The sequence below is a fragment of the Canis lupus genome, chromosome 23 (assembly GCF_011100685.1).
Source record: "Canis lupus familiaris isolate Mischka breed German Shepherd chromosome 23, alternate assembly UU_Cfam_GSD_1.0, whole genome shotgun sequence".
In the NCBI taxonomy this organism is placed as follows: domain Eukaryota; kingdom Metazoa; phylum Chordata; class Mammalia; order Carnivora; family Canidae; genus Canis; species Canis lupus.
Genome location: NC_049244.1, coordinates 44,381,424 through 44,403,538, shown reverse-complemented (window position 1 = coordinate 44,403,538; position 22,115 = coordinate 44,381,424). Strand labels below are relative to the sequence as shown.

General features: G+C 37.1%; 2 protein-coding genes across 12 annotated transcripts in view; one reads left to right on the top strand and one right to left on the bottom strand.

Moving 5' to 3' along the window:
• HLTF (helicase like transcription factor) overlaps positions 1-14,513 on the top strand; it is a 49,687-nt gene extending 35,174 nt beyond the window's left edge. For 2 of the 6 annotated variants that reach the window (XM_038571167.1, XM_038571166.1), the window contains exons 19-25: positions 4,054-4,178; positions 4,659-4,837; positions 6,860-6,985; positions 7,307-7,419; positions 7,776-7,956; positions 10,044-10,124; positions 12,314-14,513. In XM_038571167.1, the coding sequence (XP_038427095.1) occupies positions 4,054-4,178; positions 4,659-4,837; positions 6,860-6,985; positions 7,307-7,419; positions 7,776-7,956; positions 10,044-10,124; positions 12,314-12,466 (958 nt within the window). In that variant the 3' untranslated portion in view covers positions 12,467-14,513. Of the gene's footprint in view, positions 1-4,053; positions 4,179-4,646; positions 4,838-6,859; positions 6,986-7,306; positions 7,420-7,775; positions 7,957-10,043; positions 10,125-12,313 lie in introns of all 6 variants that reach the window. The other 4 variants (XM_038571165.1, XM_038571162.1, XM_038571164.1 and 1 more) reach the window with 3 other exon arrangements.
• A 4,763-nt stretch (positions 14,514-19,276) lies between these two features.
• The window catches only part of GYG1 (glycogenin 1), a 34,068-nt gene continuing 31,229 nt past the window's right edge, over positions 19,277-22,115 (bottom strand). For 5 of the 6 annotated variants that reach the window (XM_038571169.1, XM_038571171.1, XM_038571173.1 and 2 more), the window contains exons 7-8: positions 20,424-20,474; positions 19,277-20,146 (exon numbers count right to left, since the gene is read on the bottom strand). In XM_038571169.1, coding sequence (XP_038427097.1) covers positions 19,973-20,146; positions 20,424-20,474 — 225 coding nt within the window. In that variant the 3' untranslated portion in view covers positions 19,277-19,972. The remainder of the gene's footprint in view (positions 20,147-20,423; positions 20,475-22,115) is intronic. The other variant, XM_038571170.1, reaches the window with a different exon arrangement.

Genomic DNA, 22,115 nt, shown 5'->3' with positions numbered 1-22,115 from the left:
AGGCTCGGAGTTGAGAGTATATTTGGTGAGTTTGAAGAGCAACAAAGAGGTAAGTGTGTCTGGATAATATGAGCAAGATGTCATGATGATGTCAGAGATTGGAGTGGGAGTACACAATGGTTTCATAAGACAGTCCACATATTTCAAGGACTTTTGGGCTTTTACATTCTATTAGATTAGAAAACCTTGAAGGGTTTTGACCTAGGAAAGTGATGTAATCTTAATGTTTTAAAAGGATCACTGGCTGCTGTGTTAATAAGATTTAGAGTCTAGGAGTAAGGGCATAAATAAAGAGAACAGTGGGCAGTGATCAAACTAAGAGATGATGGTGGTTTTACTACTGTAGTAGTAGTGATGAAGGATGTAAAAAATGGCTGGATTCTGTTATAGTTTGAAGGCAAAGCCAGAAGAGCTTGCTAATTGATATGGTATATGAGGAGTGATAGGAGTCAAAGATAACACCAGGTTTTTCTTTATTATTTTTCTTAAGATTTTATTTATTTATTCATGAGAGACACGGAGAGAGGCAGAGACCCAGGCAGAGGGAGAAGCAGGCTCTGTGCAGGGAGCCCGATGCATGACTCAGTTCTGGGACTCTGGGATCATGCTCTGAGCTGAAGGCGGCTCTAAACCGCTGAGCCACCCAGGGCTCCCCAGCACCAGGTTTTTCACATGAGTATGACTAGAAGGTTGGAATTACCATTTGTAGAAATAGGACTAAGAAAGGAACAGTTTTTTCAGTGAAGAACAGAAGCTCGGTTTTGGGCCCATTGATTGTATGATGCCTCTGAGATTTCTAAGTGAAGATGTCTTGTAGTCAGATATGAGATTAGAGTTTATGGGAATGTTCTTGATGTATATTTGAAAGTCACCTACGTGTAGATGGCAGTTAAAGCACAAGACTAGATGAGATCACCAAGAGTGAGTGATGTTAGAGAAGAGGTCTAGTGAGACCTCTAGAGACTGGCTAGTGAGGTTGGAGGAGGCTTCTACTCTAATTGTCTGGTACTCAAAAGAGATTTGTTAAACGGAAATGCTGACTTCTAGTGTAGTAAGTGACCATGTCAGGGAATAGACTGTGAAGGTTAATCTGTTTGAAAAGATTAAAGGAATAACTTTATTGAATCCTTAGAAAATATATAGGTTATTTTTAAAGTATTCTTTTTAATATATAATACATTTAGCAACATTTATTGAGCACTTACTAGGTGTTTTGCATTCATCTAAGTGCTTTATATGTTTTTGGTTTTTTTCTTTTTTTAAGATTTTATTTAGTTAGTGAAACATGGAGCTGGATCTCGACCCTGAGGTGATGACCTGAGCCTAAGCCAAGAGTTGCACGCTTGACTAAGCTACCCATACTAAGCTAACCTAACTGCTTTATATGTATTAATTAACAATAATCTAACTTAGTATAATAATTACTACCAACATTTTTTAGGTGAAGAATCTGAGGCACAGAACAGTTAAGTAACTTATACTATGTCACACAGCAAGTGAATGACAGAGCTGGTATTTAAATTCAGGCAGTTTGGTTCTAGAGCTTGTAAGTTCAACTTCATATTGTCTCTTCTTTGTATTGTTGAATATTTATGTATTTAGATTTTTAATAAAATTTATTTATTCATGAGAGACACAGAGAGAGAGGCAGAGACACAGGCAGAGGGAGAAGCAGGCTCCCTGCAGGGAGCCCAATGCAGGACTCGATCCTGGGACTCCAGAATCACGCCCTTGGCCGAAGGCAGGCGCTAAACCACTGAGCCCCCCAGGGATCCCCATATTGTTGAATATTTAGAAGTAATTGTTGACATAGTACTACAATTACTAATAGCAGATATATATACATCTAGATATATATAAATATTACTTACCATAGCCCAGGCACTATTCTAAATGTTTTCCATGTATTTTTTCTTTTTTTAAGATTTTACTTATTCATTCATAGAGACACAGAGAGAGAGAGAGAGAGGCAGAGACACAGGCAGAGGGAGAAGCAGGCTCCATGCAGAGAGCCCAATGTGGGACTCGATCCAGGGTCTCCAGGATCATGCCCTGGGCTGCAGGCGGCGCCAAACCGCTGCGCCACTGGGGCTGCCCTGTTTTCCATGTGTTAACTTTTTTTTTTTTTTTTTAATTTTTATTTATGATAGTCACACAGAGAGAGAGAGGCAGAGACATAGGCAGAGGGAGAAGCAGGCCCCATGCACCGGGAGTCCGACGTGGGATTCGATCCCGGGTCTCCAGGATCGTGCCCTGGGCCAAAGGCAGGCGCCAAACCGCTGCGCCACCCAGGGATCCCAACTTTTTTTTAATATGACAGTCCTGTGAGGTATATGTTACTACCATGCCACTGTTAAAGCTGAAGAAGTTGAGTATGCGAGTTAGGAAACCTACCCAAAGTTTCACAGTTAAATTGGCAAAGCCAGGTTTTGAACTCAGTCTAGCTCTAGAGTCTGTGCTCCTAATCATTAAGCTGTACTTTTTCTTTTGCCTTAATGTACTAAATAATGTGATAGATGTATATGATTTTTGGATCACCCATTCTTCCTTCAGAAGCCTGTATTGTCATTGTTTTGCTGTACTTTCTATTGAATATTTCTATTGAAAACATGATTTTGTTTTATGTTTTTCTTTAAAGTCTAGCAATTTGACCAATACCTCTCTCTGTTGATTTCTTTCTGGAACATTGTGGTACCATTTAAATCTGTGCTTTTTTTTTTTTTCTCTCTCTCTCGTAAAGTTTTTTTTTTTTTTTTCTTGTAAAGTTTTTTTAAATGTTTTCTCTTCCATTATTTTATTTTATTTATTTATTTATTTATTTTTTATTTTTTTTAAAACTTTTATTTTATTTTATTTTTATTTATGATAGTCATACAGAGAGAGAGAGAGAGAGAGGCAGAGACATAGGCAGAGGGAGAAGCAGGCTCCATGCACCGGGAGCCTGACGTGGGATTCGATCCTGGGTCTCCAGGATCGCGCCCTGGGCCAAAGGCAGGCGCCAAACCGCTGCGCCACCCAGGGATCCCCTCTTCCATTATTTTATCTTTATGTGTTGGATGTTCTTTGTTTTCCATGGGTATCATTTTATGCTAATTTTTTACATATTTTTGTTTTACTTTTTATTTCTTCTGTTTCCCACATTCTTTCCTATGTTTTTCCACAGTGGTTTGTCTCTTTTATGCTGATTTCAGTGTCACTTTGATTTCTCTAATGGTTCACTCTTCTTCACACTCCTGAGCTGTAGCTCCTCATTTTTCATCTGTTATTTTGCCATGATAGTAAATCATGGCATTATCCTTGCTCATAATTTTTATTTGTTCTATGGCAATATTTTTTTTGGTGAGTTTTCTTTCATTGCCATTTTTTCCTTCTTTGATCTTTGCTGATTATTATATTTGAATGTCTTGAGTTCTTTCTGGCCTAGCTATTTGCAAAAAGTTAATATGAAGGGGGAAGAGGAGGCATAGCTGTGTCCCAGACTAATAGGAAATATCCTTTTTAATTATGACTCAGGGTTATATCTGAGTTTTTTTAGGTATTATTTGTGTTTATACAACAAAGGTCAGAAGCTGTAGGGTTCCTTATAATGTGGAATCTTGTGCCCATAATCTTTACTGAAAACATAGTAGGTCTGTTGTGTTTTCTTAGCTTGCCTTCTCTTCTTGGTGTAAAACTTCTCCTTGCAAGTTCAGACCACAGCCGGGCACTCTGTTTTTGTCAAATTTTACACATGAAAGATGATGATTTTCCCCTCAGGGCATGCCATCTATTTTGAAGAATTGTGCTCTAGCAGGTTTGTTTGAGATCTGCAGTCCTCTCTCTCAGCATCTCCCTATCTGACTTCTATTGCAATTGGTAACCATTTCTCATATATTTTGCTTTATTGTTGCAAATCTCTTGTGGTTCCATTAAAGGTAGTTGGGCTTTTCTGTTTTCCATTGTTTTGAAGTCATTTCCAGAGAAGAACAATGCCATTTTTATTCCACTGTTTTAGAATAGGAAATAATATTGTTTAGAGGCCTTCATAATATTTAACATTTTTTTTACTTCTAGGTATTTTAATGAAGGGACTGTCCTTGCACACTATGCGGATGTCCTGGGGCTTTTGCTTAGACTGCGGCAGATTTGTTGTCATACTCACCTTCTTACAAATGCAGGGTCTTCCAGTGGTCCCTCAGGTAAGTAGATATGGCTTACATATCTACTGTTACATTTGTTAGGGATTTTTAAATCAGAATGAGAAATTTTTCTTATGCCCTAAATATAGTGTCTTATTTGTTAAATGGACGTTGTTTTTGGAATAGGACACAACTGGAACATACCCACAAATTCTTACCAATGAAATGGAATAATAATGATGTCTTCCAGGATTTCCAGTGATAGATACTCTTACATTGCCATTTTGAATTGGATCTGCCTTTTATTCTGTGGTAGTATGTGCAGATTCTAATAATGCTTTTGTGTAAGGTATATTATATGGGTTAGCTACTATTTTAGCTTCTGAATTTTAAATTTAAACTATTTTTTTTTTCCTGAGATAGTAAAAGCCTAAATAAAGACTATAAACTATAAAACCTTTTTCCTGTATAAGGAAGATTAGCTTGTCTAGTCATATTACAAATAGTGCTGTGAAATTAATTTTTCAGCCTTTTCTCTAGGAAATGATACACCTGAAGAACTACGAAAGAAGTTAATAAGGAAGATGAAGTTAATTCTGAGCTCAGGTTCTGATGAAGAATGTGCAATTTGCTTGGATTCTTTAACGGTTCCTGTCATAACACATTGTGCACATGTCTTTTGTAAACCCTGTATTTGCCAAGTCATTCAGAATGAGCAGGTTAGTTTTATCCTAGGTACAGATTCAGTGTTTGGGTACACTGGTCAGTCTTGAGTGTAATGAAAACCTAAGTCCAACAGACTATAAGGAGTTTTGCACTTGGATTCAATTTATGGTTAATTATGTCAGTGATATATTTCTTTTAATTAAGTCCTTTTAAACATAAAAAGACGGGATGCCTGGGTGGCTGAGCAATTGAGCATCTGCCTTCAGCTCAGGGAATGGTCCTGTAGTTCTGGGATCGAGTCCCACATCAGGCTGCCCTCCAGGAGCCTATTTCTTCCTGCTTATGTCTCTTGTCTCTCTTTGTGTCCCTCATGAAAAAATAAATCTTTAAAAAAAAACAAAACCATAAAAGACAACTATACTTTTGGAGGCATGTTCATAGGCAATATCCTAGTTCTATTATTAAGATCATTGCTGTCCAATAAATAGATCAGTAATGTGAGACACAAAGGTAATTTTAAATTTTCTAGTAGACAGGTGCCTGGGTGGCTCTGGTTGAACACGTCTGCCTTTGGCTCAGGGCCTAATCCCGGGGTTCAGGATCGAGTCCTGCAGTAGGCTCCCCACAGGGAGCCTGCTTCTCCTCCCTGTGCCTGTGTCTCTGCCTCTCTCTCTGTTCCTCTCATGAATAAATAAATAAAATCTTAAATTTTCTAGCAGAAACAGATGAAGTTAATATTTTTATTTATCTAAAATATAAAAATTTGAGATACTTAACATGATTTTTTAACTTAAGTGTTTAGAGTCTGGTGGTATTATATACATTTCTAGCATGTCTCAGTGTGGCTTTGGATAAGGTAGGTCTGGATTCTAATTTATGGTAGAGTTTTTTGGAATGGAATAATGTTTAAGCAGTTTTTCAGCTGAGGGTAGAGTTTTTAAAAACATTTTCATTGGTATACATATAGAAAAAAAACACATCATGATTGTACAGTTGATTATGAAGTAAACATATCCATGTAACTACTACTTTTGTCTCCTTGTGTCCCTGTCCAGTCAGTTACCTTATCCCTAAAGGTGACCTTACTATATTGACTTTTAACAGCTTCAGTTTCAGAATTTTTTTTTTGTTACAATGTTATTTGGTGTATAGTTATTTAGGAGATATTTTATTAGTATGTCTTGGTACAAATGGACACAACAAATACTGCTTTGAATGAGCCTGATAGGATTTAACAGGTCTAGACCAGCTTTATAAGCTATTAAGAAGGACATTTTTCCCTTCTAAAGACAGTTCCAAGTAGTGTGCTGTGTTGTAGTTAGGTTTAAGATACTGTTATTCATGGTTTCTTGACTGGTCTTCAAATAGTACAGTTCACCCTGAACAATGCAGGGAGGGGTTAGGGATGCTGACTGTGTAGTTGAAATCTGTGTATCACTTTTAACTTCTAAAACTTTACTAATACTAATCACCTACTGTGGACTGGAAGCTTTACTGATAACATAAACAGTTAACACATATTTTTATGTTATATATGTGGTATTCTTTTTAAAGTTTTTATTTATTTAAGTAATCTCTACATGCAATGTGGGGCTTACATTCCGTGACCTTGAGATCAAGAACTGCATGTCCTCCAACTAAGCCAGCCTGCGATCCCTATATGTGGTATTCTTACAATAAAGTAAACTGGAGAAAATACTAAAATCATAAGAGGAAATCCATTTATTTTACTGTGCTGTATTTATTGAAAAAAAATTTCATATAAGTGGACCTCTGTAGTTCAAACCCATGTTTAAGGGTTAATTATTTTATAATACTTGTTTTGGATTCCTACTGTTTGTCAAGATGACATACCATAAGCTATGCTCCCTTTTTTACCCAGTCCCACTTAACACATAAGAATATTACATCTGCTTGGAGTTCAGTGTGTACAGATTTATTTCAAATGAATGAATCTAATAAAAAAGTCTAATGTTAGCTATTAAGGATATAGAATTTACCATACTTTTAAAAAATTGTAGGGAAGTTTATATTTGTTTCTTGGATAAACTTATATCTTATTTTTTCTTATATAGCCACATGCTAAATGTCCTTTATGCAGAAATGATATACATGGAGACAATTTATTAGAATGTCCTCCGGAAGAACTGGCATGTGACACTGAGAAAAAGTCTAATACAGAATGGACATCCAGTTCGAAGGTAATACACATGGACGATATTTGGAGTATTTATTTTATATAAGGATACCACATCTTAAAATAATTCTGCTTATAATCCTATCATTTGAATATAATACTCGGTTGGTGTTAACATTTTTATTGATAGTGGTGGATTTAAGAGGCAAGGAACTTCAGTTTGAGTGTATTCTTTCCGTCTTAATTTCTAAAAACATTAGTTGTCTTCTACTTTGCATTTTAGGGAAATAATGGGGCAGGACCATTCTTTTCTAATAAAAAAAAGTTATATGTATTTTGCCCATTCAAAATGGAATCTAATGGGTGTCCTGATGTTTTTTTTCAGATTAATGCTCTAATGCATGCACTGATTGACTTAAGAAAGAAGAACCCCAACATAAAAAGTTTAGTTGTTTCTCAGTTTACAACATTCCTGTCTTTAATAGAAACACCGCTCAGGTAAATTCAGTATTGATTCTCAATGTGAGTAAAAAGATTTTATGTAAGTGTTTTGATTTGGAGAGCAAAAAATAATGTTCTACCAGTTCTATTCATTTCATCTGTCTAAAATGGTAGTCACAATAAAGAATATTTCCTGGGAGCCTAGAATTTTAAAGATTAAGTCCTGTATTAGAAAAAAAACTGACTTCAGAACGTGACATGGTAGTAGATGGTTAGCAAATATTTGAATAAATATTCAATAATGAGTTGAATAAATGAGTGGAAGGATTAGTTTGAATGAAGAAATTTGTAATTACTTAACATTTTAAAAATTGTATGTAAAGTGTTACTTGTCTCTTTTGTCCCTCCATTAGAGCCTCTGGATTTGTGTTTACTCGTTTGGATGGTTCCATGGCTCAGAAGAAAAGAGTTGAATCAATTCAGTGTTTTCAAAACACTGAAGCAGGATCTCCAACTATAATGCTTCTGTCCTTAAAAGCAGGTGGAGTTGGTTTGAATCTTTCTGCAGCTTCTCGAGTGTTTTTAATGGATCCAGTAAGTAGTTCTGTAGACTTTTCAGTATGTTATTAAGCTTTTTTTTTTTTTTAATAAATTTGGTAATACCTTCATTGTTGTAACTGAAAATTCTTAGACAAACTTTAGAAATAGATAATAACAAATGTTTATTGAGGACTTTCTTTTAAGCACTTGACATATATCAACTGAAATTCTCACAGTATCTCTATAATATTCCTGTGAGAGATCCCTGTGAGGTCTTATTGTCCTTATTTTACAGGTGAGGAAACTGAAGCAGAGAGAAGTAAAATAACTTGCCCAATATCATACAGTAAAATGCAAACCAGGATCAGGGTCTATGTTCTTAATTTCTGTGCTGTGATTTTCTACCTCTGTATATAGAATTAGTTTCTATTAACTGTAATGCTTTGGTGTAGTGGTTTCATTCATTTGGCTAACAAATAATACAATCCTGCGTTGTGTCAGGGAGTCTTAGAGACACCAGGAATCTGGCTATAAATAAGGTAGACAAAGTAGCTACCATCATGATGCTAATGATCTAAAGTTTTAATGTGCAAAGAATTAGGTAAAATGTAATTTCTGACCTCTGTCCTCAGAGATTAAGGAGTTCTTGGATGAGGCCCAGGAAGCAGCATTTTTTTTTTTTTTTTAAGATTTTATTCATTCATTCATGAGAGAGAGAGAGAGAGAGAGAGGCAGAGACACAGGCAGAGGGAGAAGCAGGCTCCATGCAGGGAGCCTGACTGGGACTCGATCCCAGGTCCCCAGGATCATGCCCTGGGCTGAAGGCGGCGCTAAGCCGCTGAGCCACCTGGGCTGTCCAGAAGCAGCATTTTTATATAGGTAATAGGTGATTCAGATACAGGTGGTCCAGCATCACAGTTTTAGAAACTAGTACCATTAATGGAATATTTTGGATAAATTTTAGCATCTAATACAGTATTGTCACTTGTGGTTGTACACTATAGGCCTAGCTGTAGAACTTTACTCACCAAACTGTGACCTAAGAGAAGCACCACAGAGGAGCAGTACCTTTTTCTTTCTTTTTTTTTTTTTTTTAAAGATTTTATTTATTTATTCATAGAGACACAGAGAGAGAGAGAGAGAGAGGCAGAGACACAGGCAGAGGGAGAAGCAGGCTCCATGCAACAAGCCTGATGTGGGACTCGATCCCGGGTCTCCAGTATCACCCCTGGGCTGCAGGCGGCGCTAAACTGCTGCGCCACCAGGGCTGCCCCTTTTTTCTTTTTTTAATAAAGATTTATTTATTTATTTGTTCATGATAGAGAGAGAGAGGCAGCGACACAGGCAGAGGGGAGAAGCAGGCTCCATGCCGGGAGCCCGACACGGGACTCGATCCCGGGACTCCAGGATTGCGCCCTGGGCCAAAGGCAGGTGCCAAACCGCTGAGCCACCCAGGGATCCCTGCAGTACCTTTTTCTAATAGCACAGATTGCTGTAGGCACTCTGGACTACTAATTCAGTGAATGAAGTTTTAAATCTTTGCTAGAGTTTTAATATTTTATTGTTAGATTTAAAAAAAATCATTGTAGCCATGTATTTGTTATATTAACTAACCTGAGGGTAATCTTAGACGATGATTTTTGGACAGATACGCAAGTTATTTGCTTCTTGATAAGGAAGAAAGTGAAAGAAAAAGACCAGCAAAAGGGGAGAAAACCTTTTTCTGCAAATTATATAATTTGCAAATTACAGATCTTTTCTGATATAAATCATTTAAGAGGATGTATAACCCCCCCCCCCCCCCCCCCCCCCCCGTTAAGCAGACAGATCAATTTTAAAATGGAAAGAAAAGATACTATGTGATTACAGAACAAGCACTCATGCTGTGTGCTTTCTGTATATCAGGCACTGGATTAGATACTGGAAGCAGTGGAGTGAAATGATGGGGGAGGGGGATAGCTGTGGCTGTCACAGTTGGGGGGGGAGGTGTATTTTTTTTCTCAGAGCAGTTATGTCAGTATCTGAATTTGGTCAGAAAAATTTGAGTCTGTAAAAGGTAAATGAGTAGTACTGAAATCAAAGGATTTGTGCAGAACACTCACAGATCAGGGTGGTAATAAAGTAATTCATATTCTTGTTAGGCCTGGAATCCGGCTGCTGAAGATCAGTGCTTTGACAGATGCCATAGACTTGGCCAGAAGCAAGAAGTTATCATCACAAAAGTGAGTTTTTAAGCCATCTACTATTTTAAAATTAGGTTGATAAGGTTTTTAAGATTATATAAATAATGCATGAATATGTTACAAGATTGCAAAATAATTATGCAGAACAAAATAGGAAGGTCAGCTTTAATCTCCTTTAGAGGAGACCACCATCAGCAGTTTTACATGTTATTCAAAGTCCCTTTCTCTCTGTTTACATAGATTCATTTGTATGTATACATCTCTCCTTTAAAAAATTTCTTTTAAGGTAAGTGGGATCATACTTTATTATATTCTGCAACATATTTTGCCCCCTTAATAGTATATACTGGCGACTACCATATAAACATATAAAACCTATTCTTTTCCCAGTGGTAAAGCATACATAACAGTATAATTTTGGCTATTTTTAAGTGTACAGTTAAGTGGCATTATGTACCTTTCACACTGTTGTGCAATTACATCCACAAATAGATACATCATAATTTATTTAGCAGGTCTAATACTTTGCTAATAAGAACAGTGCCATAATGAGCATTATATTATATGCAAGTACTTCTTCAGAACTGGTTAAGAAAACTAGAATTCTGGGGATGCCTGGGTGGCTCAGTTGGTTAAGCATCTGCCTTTGGCTCAGGTCATGATCCTGGAATCGAGCGTGTGTTGGGCTCCCTGCTCATTGGGGAATCTGCTTCTCCCTCTCACTCAGTCCCCCTCCCCTGCTTATGAGCACTCTCTCTCAAATAAAACCTTAAAAAAAGAAAAGAAAACTAGAATTCTGGATTTAGAATTCTTTTAACTTGAAGTTGCTTTCAAAATAGGTTTAAGGATGTATGTGAATGATGTAAATATTTGCTTATAAAATATTTTGTGTCTTGTTTAGGATTCATGATATGGTTCTTTTTTCAAATGAAAAGCCATTTTATTTTTAAGTATATCCTTTTTTCCTACTGATTTGAAATTTCACTTTTACCATAAACTAATTCATATATATCAGTGTTCCTTCCTGGACTTTGTTCCTATTTTATTGATTTCCCAGGACAGTATTACTCTCAGAATTACAATGGTTTTTTAAAAGTATGCTTTGATACCTAGCAGGGCAGAGTGCTCTCATTACCTACCCTTCTTTTTGGAAATTCCCTATTTACTCTTTAACTTTCTGGATTTAGGTTACCAGATCCCATTTAAGAAATCTTGTCTGGGATTTATTGAATTTATGATTAATTTAAGAATGGTCTTTATTATAAATAAGGAGTGTTCCCATACAAGAATTTAGTATTTCTCTCATTTAGGTCTTTTTTGTGTTTCATTAAAGTTGTATGTAATACATACATCTTGTTTAATTATCACAGTAACTGGACCTGTATACGATGTTGTATTAGCAGTGATAGTAATCATTTTTGAACTGTTCCTTTTGTTTTACATTGAGTATACTGTTCTTAGTAAATTTCTAGTGGATACACTTAAGATTGAGAAACATGTATTTTATAGGTTAATGAAGTTTTTTTTATCAAGGTTTTTATCAGAATTACTTAATAAGCTAAGCATCTGTTGAGAGGATGTCTCTTTACCTCTTCCACATTATAAGTTAAACCAGATAAACGCACATTCTTCCATTTCTGGGAAAATCTCATTTTAAATAAATCCTGAATTTGTTTTGCTAGTATTGCAGTTAGTGTTGCCTATAAAGTTTGCTGGGTTTGGTGCTATTCCTTTTTTTTTTTTTTTTTTTTTTTAAGATTTTATTTATTTATTCATGAGAGACACAGAGAGAGACAGAGACACAGGCAGAGGGAGAAGCAGGTTCCATGCAGGGAGCCCGATGTGGGACTCGATCCCAGGATCTGGGATCTCGCCCTGAGCCAAAGGCAGACGCTCAACCACTGAGCCACCCAGGCGTCCCGGTTTTGGTGCTATTCTTAAGATGTAACAAAAAGCCTTATAGCCATACTTTTTTTATATAAGACAACTATATTGCGAGATGAGGGAAAGCAATGTTCAGCTCTGGTTATTCTGGCATTTCTAAATATGCTCATTGTATATGGAGAGAAAAAGGAGAGATAAACAGTTTCTAATAGATTACTGACCAATTTTGAAACTATGTAATGCTATAAGAAATCATTTCGTTTTTTTTTTTTTATTTCGTTTTTTACATTGAAGATTTTAAATATTGTGACCTAAAAAGTACTTTTTGTTTTTTCTTTTTAAAGTTCATTGTAAAGGATTCTGTTGAAGAAAATATGCTGAAAATACAAAACACAAAAAGAGAACTTGCTGCTGGAGCCTTTGGAACTAAAAAGACAAATGCTAATGAAATGAAACAAGCTAAAATTAATGAAATCAGAACTTTAATTGATTTATAATATGTGGGATTTTGGTAAGGTCAGTTTGATTAGATATATACAGAAATTTTGGAAATCACAATACAGAGTTTTAGAAATGAGATCTAGAGAGTATGTCTTCTAAAAGGAGCATATCGTTTTATATTAGTATTACTGATACATAATCTCTTCTATATATAAACCTATTTTTAATGATATTTCAAATAGCAATAAGTTCTGTTATATACTGTGGCCTAAAATAATTTTTTTAGAAAGTTACTTTGTTATTCAGGTTTTCACAGTGTCTTTGCTGAGTATTTTCATATATCTTTCAAATACTCAGCTTTTTCATATTTCGAATAAGGTCAGACCTTTTATACTTTTGACCAAATAGAGTTATTTTCTGTGTTGGGCACATTTGGTTAATCACTAGAGCTTCCCATTTGTGATGCGATGGATTCATAGTCCTTGTAAACGATTAATACATAGACTATCTACAAGAGATTTTATTATTTTGAAAAACCGTATTTACATTCCAGAATCAAACCTTAAATGAGACCATTGTCCAGATTAGCAAGTTACTTTTTTTTTTTTTTTTTTTACAGTTCAATATACAATTCACTTATGTGATTTACAGTTTTAGGTTTATGAAAATATTAGGGACTGTGTTAGAACACTTTTTCTCCATTTCAGTCAAGTAGTACTATTATTTAAACGTAATTTGATGTGTTAGTGTGTAAATACAGTCTCTAGGGGTGAGAAGGAACCAGTTCTACCCAGTTTAATTTGAATATTTAAATTATGGGATTGCTGAATAGGTATTTCTATATATAGAGATAATTTTTATTTATGTAGCTTTTCTTTAAAAAAATAACTTTATAAATTTTTATAATTCAGAAGACTACTATATGTGAGAGGCGTGATATCTGGATGGAAGTTGGGCTGGATGACCTCCAAAAATCGTTTCAACTCTTAAAGACATCTTAATCCTGAATGGAAAGATTTGTTACTGTGTTTAGAATCAGACATTGATTTTGGAACTTCAGTAATTCATCCTTACATTTATCTATAAAATTAGTCCTCTTTTTCTATTTTGTTAATAATCAGACTCTCATCAGTAGTTGCTATGGCATTCTAGATGACTAAGTCACATTTAAAATAAGCTCTACATTTGGCAATCACGATAGATATTGGTGTTTTTCCTTAAGGGAAACTTTAATCCAAAGAAAGATTACTGTAACAGGAGAAGCTTCCTGTTTGACCATGCAGACGTACGAACACCTTGTATTTTACTTATAGTGTTAAGAAGTAACTTGACTTAAAGAGGAGGTTGGAGGCAGTGTTGTGTTCTGGGCATACGGCTAGATATGTGCTAAGTCTATCAATAGCTAAATTCCCCCCTCCCTGTGCGGGGTGGTCTCTTGCTCCAAGGAACAGTGGATTAGACAGCAAGAGTCTTCCCAGCAACTTTTCTCTTTGGCAGCAGGTAAGGGCAGAGTCCTGGTTAAAAGGATCAACAGACATTTCGACAAGAATGGATTAGTAACTTGGGGTTGGTCTACTAGCATTAGGAGCAGTAGGGAATTTCTTTACCTTATAGAACTAGCATTACACAAAATCAGGTTGATGAAAATCTCATGAAATATGGTATGTGGGTATCTGTGTACCAATACTCCCATGAGATTAAGTACAAAAAGAATTTCCAGCAAAAAAGAAACTCTTCTTGCTTAGAAAGACAAAGCCTTGCAAACTCATTGTAAAAGTGAAGACTTTGCTTGCTTCTTTACCCATTTATAGACTTGTTTTTAAACATTCATAATGATAAATTTGGCAAGTCATTTAAAAAATACCTGTTTTTGTACAGTCCTCTTAAATGGTGTTAAACAAATTTAATTCATCCTAAGAAAATAATATAAACCACCAGAATGAAAAGTTCGTATTATGCTATGCTGTTAATTCTGTTTCATCATTATGTAGAATAATAGCTTTAGAGATATCTTGAAGACATTGTATTCCCACTTGTGGTTCCAACAGAATTTTGTGGTTCAACTGGACTTTGTTTTAAAATCAATAAAAGTTTCAAAAATTAGCTTCTGTGCCATAATTTTTGTGACTTTTTCTTTGAAGAAAATTTTTATGAAATCTCATACCTGTATTACACAGTTGCTTTCTACGGGTAGTACATAAAATACTAAGAATACAAGTTTACTCATTCTTAACACTTTTTATTTTGTTCAGTTTGACCAAATTGTTTAGAAATCAGTGTATACATTTTAAAGTTAAATGCCTTTTATCTTCTAAAACATTAGTTCCAATTATTTTTCCCTCATCTGTCAGAAAAAAAAAGGAGGTGCAATACTTACGTAGAGTGGTATTACTAGATAGCACTCTGCATTGGAAATTTTGCCCTAATCTAGGATTGGAATAGTAAATCAAGAAAATACCTTGTGTTTATTACTAGTGAATGCCAATAAAACTAGCGTCTTTAGGCAGTGTAGGTTTTCTATTGGGGGAAGTCAAGGGCACTGATGTACCTTTTTTCCATTATTTATAGAACCTGCCAAAATTCTGTTCATTAGGATTTGGAAGATATGTTAAACATGAGGACAAATTTTATATTTGGCTTAATAAGAAAGATGTTTAACCTTTTTGACTATATTAATGTTAAAATATTTGTAAAAAGTGTAATAGTTTCCTTCATTTATTAAGAAGTATGTAGTAACCTTTCTTCAGTTCTACATTCTGAAATTTGTACCTGAGCTGAAGGCAGACACATAACCAATTGAACCACCCAGGTGCCCCAACATTGTAGTTTTTTAAAGAAGACTTGACCTGGTATCAATATGTTGGTAAAGAAAAGATAAATATTTCATGAGAAATGTTATAGTGAAGGAGATTTAATTGCTTCTTGCAAAGACCAGTAGGAGTAAGGAGATTTAAGATGAACATTCATTTTAGGCATGAATTACAGACCTTGATCAAGCATGGAGCTAATCTCTGAAGGTACAGATCTGACCTCTGTGTAGGCATATTTGTCTTCTAGCGAAAGCCTATTCCACCTGCCACTGTTCACAAGATAAAAAAAATAAATATGTTGATCCTCTATCAAATGTTTTATAATCTGAGTTGTATCGTTGCCATTTTATGTGTCTTCCTAGTTGACCCTTGGTATTTTAGGCTCCTTGGAGAAGATTTTGAAGTGTAATTGTGCAGCTTTGCTTGGAAAAGTCAGTACTTCACCTTGAAAGATCAAGGAAAGAAATGTTAGCTAGTTCAGTGACTTCTTAGCCTCTTAACTGGATACTTTCATGCACATTATATGCTATTTTCTATGATCTACTTGTCCTCTTTTCTGATGCTGTCATCCTTTCTGATTTCTGAAGCTAATAGCCTTCAATAAATATTTAAAACAAGAATTATGTAAGCTTTTTCACTTTTATGCAATGTAAAAAAAAGGGGGGGGGGGAGGACAAGAAGTATTAAGACAAAAACACCAAGTGAGATGTTTGTCCCACACTCACCAAATGTGATGCTTTGATACCTTTTCTCAGCTATCAAAAGAAAAGGCTTTGAATGTTGTGATCTCTTCCAACACAGAGACTTTCAAAATACACTTAAAATTTGGATTACCTATTGTTGCATGCCAGTATTGGTTGCCTGAAGACTGGATTTCTGTTAATCTCAACCAGGGACTCAGGCTTTGATCACCTAAAATAACAGCTTTTGGTAAATCCATATACAGTTGGCCCTTGAGCAACATGGGGGTTAGGGGTGCTGACCCTGCGTGTGCTGTTGAAAATCCACATACAACTTTTGATTCTCCCAAAACTTACCTACTAATAGCGCCTACTGTTAACCAGAGCCTTACTGATAACACTCAGCACATACTTTGTGTATATATTATATACTGTATTCCTATAATGAAGCTAGAGAAAATTAAAATTCGAACAAGAAAATACAGTAATGTACTGCGTGTGTGTATATGTTACTGTGTGTACACACCTATATAAAAATCCATGTGTAATTGTACCTTCACAGTTCAACCCGTGTTCAAGGTCAACTGGAGTTGACTCCGTGGAAAAGGACTAGCATTCAGAGGTCCTTTCTGAACATTTGACTCTTTTCCTATTTTTATTCTAGGCAAAAACAGTAGTGAGAAATGATAGTTTGACAGGATCTCAAACAGGTGAATACAGAATAAGTAGATCACAAGAAACTGCTTAGTGCAAGACGTAAGGAGCCTTTGCCCAGGGAGCTATGTATGGTGACCTGAATCCATCACAATGTCACAGCAGAGTCCTGAAACTGCCTCTTCCAGGCCAATAACACCGCTGAATACAGGGTAACGGGGCTTCTTATAAGATGCGTGTGTAGGTTTAGAGGCTAAGTCCCGCCCAAAACTCACAACAAATTCTATTCTGGGATTTTATCCATTTATTTTTACATTATAGTTTCAGCAGCCAGTTTAACGAAAGCCTTTGCTAAAGGTATCTCCCAAGTCCTATTTCAAACACGGTCCTGATCTTCACACCAGAACGAAAGCTCTTCTATTACTACACTGTGTTACTCCCCAGGTTTCTGGCATTTGTATTTCTGGTTATATAGAGAAGTTTCTTTGATTTCATTGTCTGTTTTGACCACTTTTTTTTTTTTTTTTTTTAATACAGAGCATAATCTGGTATTGGGAGTAGAAAAATTTGAAGTCTGCAAAGTCTGCAAATTATTTACCTTTCTTATTCTCTGATTATCTGCAAAATGTGTATACTATGTATAGATATGTATAGATATACTATGTATAGATAGAGGACAACAGAGATGTAAATGCCCAGTCAACTTTCTTTCCTCTTTTTCCTTTGTTACATAGTTTTATTTTGAGGTTGAATTTCAGCATCTGAAACCCAGAGAAATAACCAAATAACTCAACCCGAGTATAAAAAGACAGTAATAATAAAAAAAAAAAAAAGACAGTAATCCGTTTGTGCGTTTGTAGTAATAAGCAAAAAAGCAAACCATGGCAGACTTATTTTAAGGACATGCCAAATCTTACTTAGCTTAATGCTCCAAGTCTCAGTGACATTAAAAAGGTAAACGCTACACAAATATACGTACAGATGTTATTTATGGTGATGTTTCTGTATCACTCAAAGAGCTGAGACTGTCTTTTGGAAAGGCTTTAATTAGAAATTGAGCCCCCTCCCCCAACAATCTTACCTCTTCACACATCTATCCCTAAAAACCTCATTCCCTGTTGTATCTGGTATAAATACCTCAATGTATCAAGTGGTTCTCAAATGTCATTTGGGTCAGAGGCTTTTGGATCGCCTGGTGGTTACTTGGCGCAGAGATGCTGTGGCCTCAACCAAGACCTACTGAGTCAGATTTTGTAAGTGAGGAGGCGTAAGAAACTGTACTTACTATTAAGTCTCCAGTGTTTTAGGGAGCAGCAAGGTTGGAGACTCACTCAGTTGCTCGAGCCCCTCATCTTCAATTACTTTTTCCTCAGTCTTCAGATCCAATCCATCAGCAACTTCACTGCCTTCATCCTGGTGAAAGGTAGGCTAGATTACCGCCGTCTCCCCGGGACCAGAGTAAACTAACTGTCCTTCCCTTCAGCTCTTTTGTCCTCAGTTCAAGCTAGTTTCCAGCAGCTGCAAAAGCAGCGGCCTTAAATGTAAATTGTAAAGACAACCAGATCATCTTTAAGAATGCCAGGGGATTGAAACCAACTACATTAGAATTCAATAATTCATAATGATGCTTAGGAACACAATCCCCCCCCCCCCCCCCCCCCCGTCACCTTGGTTACCTTTAGAGGAGGCCAGGAAACCGGTTCCCTATTTGTTACACACATCTCTCTGAGTTTATGATGGGGTGACATCCTGATAACCGCCCCCCACCCCCCAACGCAGAGATCCTTGGATTTAGGAGTATCTGGAGGGGAGGTACCATGGCACCTGTCATGGAGGCACTTAAATCTCAAGCGGTGCTTTGTGTACCTGAAGATGATAGCAACTCCTCCACCAGTCCTAAAGACTGTAGTTTATTTTCAGAAATCACTTAATATTTTACAATTTTACGTAAATCCTCAGGTTCTCGAGCTCTTCCGTAGCCAGCCTCCAAGGAGGCCCTTGGCCATTCTTGCCTCCAGGATTCCGCATCCTCCTGTGTTCATTCACGCCCATGCTGAACAGGGCTGACTTGTGTAACCAGTAGGATATCGTGGGAATAAAGAGCGGCAACCCTGAATGTTGTCGGGGTCGTAAGAGTCACTGCAACTTGTGCCTGCTTAACCGTCTCAAGTTTCTTTTGTCATGGTTTCCTCTACTGTTTTGCTTTTGTTTTGTTCCCAATAGAATGATCTCTGATTACTCAAAATGGTTTTAAAAGGTCACTTTGAATCCTGCCCATCCCTGGCTTGCCGTCCTTGCAACCTAGATTCACCTGTACGGTTAATAAATACCCTTCTATACTTCCATCATTTTGATTCATGGATAAAAACACTAGAAGTCACTGGTTCCAGTACTGATTCTAACAGCCCTGAAAGGCCATCAAATGTGTCCCGAGACGGACAATGAACCTCTGATAATTTGAACGTTATAATATGTTCTAAAATCTGAATACTCCCTTGATACCGAGATATATTGTGAGTTGACAGACAAATTCGAGCTCACTCTCCTCCATCGATCGCATCCGTCACCGTCACTGGAGAACACCAGACTGTCTACATATCCAGACACCGGTTTCGGTGTCAAGTTTTACACTGGTTTTTAAAACACTGACAACTTACGAAAAACCACCTAATACATTTTTTTTCCCAAGGGGAGTGGGAATCCCTTAATTAGACAACCAAGATATGGCAACAAGTCTTTATTTTCATACAAGGTGCCCCGGCAGGTGACCATCAGAGAACACACTGCTGTTTACAGATACACAGAACCGAACAAGAGCGTGTTAGCATGCGGCCTTACTGTACACATGGGACACTGGTGAACGGTTTCAGACACTGCAATTAGGAAACAGAATGGGCCAACGCCACCTGTCGAGAGGTTCACGGATCACTCAGCAGTGCCGCGGGCGGTCTTTACCTGAAAGCAGAATCACGATCACTCTGGCAGTCTCTGAGCAACTCTAAAACGCAAGTCTAGTGAGAGGTACGACAAGCAAGCAAGCGAGAGATACCCTGTCCCATCAGAGGGAGGCTGATTCAGGGCCTGCACTGGCACGTTTCTCGGCGGCAATGTAGCCGTTTTAATAGCCTGGGTTCCCTTACCACATTTGTTGGCCATCAGCAAAAGTAAGAATTTCCGACATATGAGCTGAATAAGCCTAGGATTAAAAAGCAGAACACGGTCCACGTAACAGAGCTGCTGCTACTTTGCGACTTCTGCCTGGTTCTCACCTGTTGTCCTGCAAAATCCCCTCATCTGATGAATTTTAGCAAAGCTTCTAGCAACTGTAACAGACCTTTCCTAACCCAGCTCTAGATGCTAAGTATCAGAAACAAGTGCCCAGTGAAGTGGATGTGTCCATGGGAGAATGGCAGTGTTTCTACTGGAGGTAAGTGTCAAGTTTCCTCTTGATGTTGTCAAAGGAATCTGCTCCCATGTAATCAGCCTGGCCCTGTTCCCACCGCTCCTTCCGTTCTTCTGAGGACACAAAAGGCTGTGCCGCAGCCGGGGTCTCCCCAACGGACAGATGCGATATGGCTCCCGAGACGCCTTCCTAAAAAGGAGAGCATAATCAGAGACTCGTTGAGCGCTGACAATCAGACTGTTTTTAAAGAATGCAATAAGTTGAAGGTGAGAAAAGCCAGGATGAATCATCATGCAAAGTAGCAAAAACTGAAAAGTAACACATGAAACAAACAAACGAAAGACACAGAAAATACAAGGGTCGCATGATTTTTTTTTTTTTTTTCCTAACGAAATGAGGACTTCTTGACTCGGTGAAAACATTGGGAGAACAAAGTAATTAGGGTTAATGTTTAAGTTCTGCATACCTTTCTACAGAAGCCACAAGAGAAAGCCAGTGTATAGACCAAGTCTGAAAGCTGCAAACAGTTCATTAGAACATTAGAAAGTGTAAGATGGACGGACAAGCGAACACGGTCTCACGATAAATTCTCGTTCTGTGTGGGCTCTGAAAGGTTGAGAACTTAAACAAAATGATACCTCAGAGGCTAAGCTTCACAAGGCACCTACCCAGAGAGCCACACCACGTACACAGGTTGTCACGTTAGAGAAGACCAGAAAACCAGAGCTTAACGGTTTTGAGACTATGCCCCAAACTCATCTGCCTGTTGAAGCTTATCAAGGAGCGTCTATTCTTGTAGCTTGTGTTAATTTGCTTAGTTTTCAACAACTGTGTCAATTCCCATCACCCTTTCCCTTGGTCCTTGGGTTGTGGAAGGGAGAAGGTAAACGTGCAGGAAATGAGCAAACCTACCCTACGCTAAATTAGAATCTAATTACTCGTAGAAAGGCAACTAACTTCAATTGTGCCAAAACAAGTGTCAGAGCTAGTCTTCAAAAAGGGGAGGTGAGAAGGTACTGGAACAGCAGAGAAAAAGGAAGGTGAATGGATACCAAGAGGTCCTGCTTTTAACAGAGAAAATGGGAGAACAGAATTTTTGATTACCAGTTTTTGTTGCACTATATGAATGTGTGTGTTTATGTAGGTGTTTAAATACACTGGAACTCCAAGGTATTTGGGCAGATTCCATGGGGCTGTTTCGTAGCTGAAGCCACGTAATTCCTTAGCCTGGATTAGCCCTGCCTTGCTTCCACCTGCAACAGGAATGACATAGGGAGGCTCTTCCAGAATCCTTTGTTTCATGATGTTGTTCAGAAGGTAACAGTCTTGCAAGTCTAGACTTGAGTCCCAGTTCTGCTTTTGATGAGTGTTTTATATGTAAGAGAAGTTATTTAACTTCTTTAAGCCTCACTTAATTTTCATATATAAAAAGGAACTTAACACTAATACTTGACTAGAGTAGTTGTAAGGATTACATGCTAACATCCACCTTTCCTTATGCGCTTACTGTGCTCCAGGCAATATTCCGAGGGCTGTGCAAGTATTATTTCATGGTCCATATAAAGCAACTAAAGAAGGTTATGTTATTTTTCCCTTTCTCCATTTTATATATTGGTACAAGTGCTACTATGTGAATCAGGCTAAAAAATCTCTACCGTGGCAAAGAAAAGGATGTCTTACAACCTTCTAGCCTCTTATAATTATAGCAAAGTAAGTAACTGGTCAGTTAGAATTGATTGTAATTCGCCCATTCAATATCTTAATATGTAGCACAGAAGTGTAACTTCTCATCCTCTTTCAATTCTTCCAAAATAACCACCCCAGAGGAAGACCTTCAAAGTCAGGAAAGAGGTTAAGCAAGTTGTTGCTGTAAATGTTAATGTCATCTTCCTCTGACAAGGAGGCTTCTTTTTCAAGATTCTACGTAACTGCAAGAGCACAAATATGGCAAACCAAAATAATCCTAGAAAGTATTTATTTTCGCATGTTCATGTTATTGTAACGTTCACTGAAAATGCATTCTTCTAAGCAGATGGCAAAAACAAAAAATGTGTATATTTAAATGTTTTCAGTTTCTAAAACATGAAATAAGGCAATCTCTTTATGCTTTAGGAATAATCTCAGAATTTTAGGATAATGGGCTAAGTGTTCTACAGAC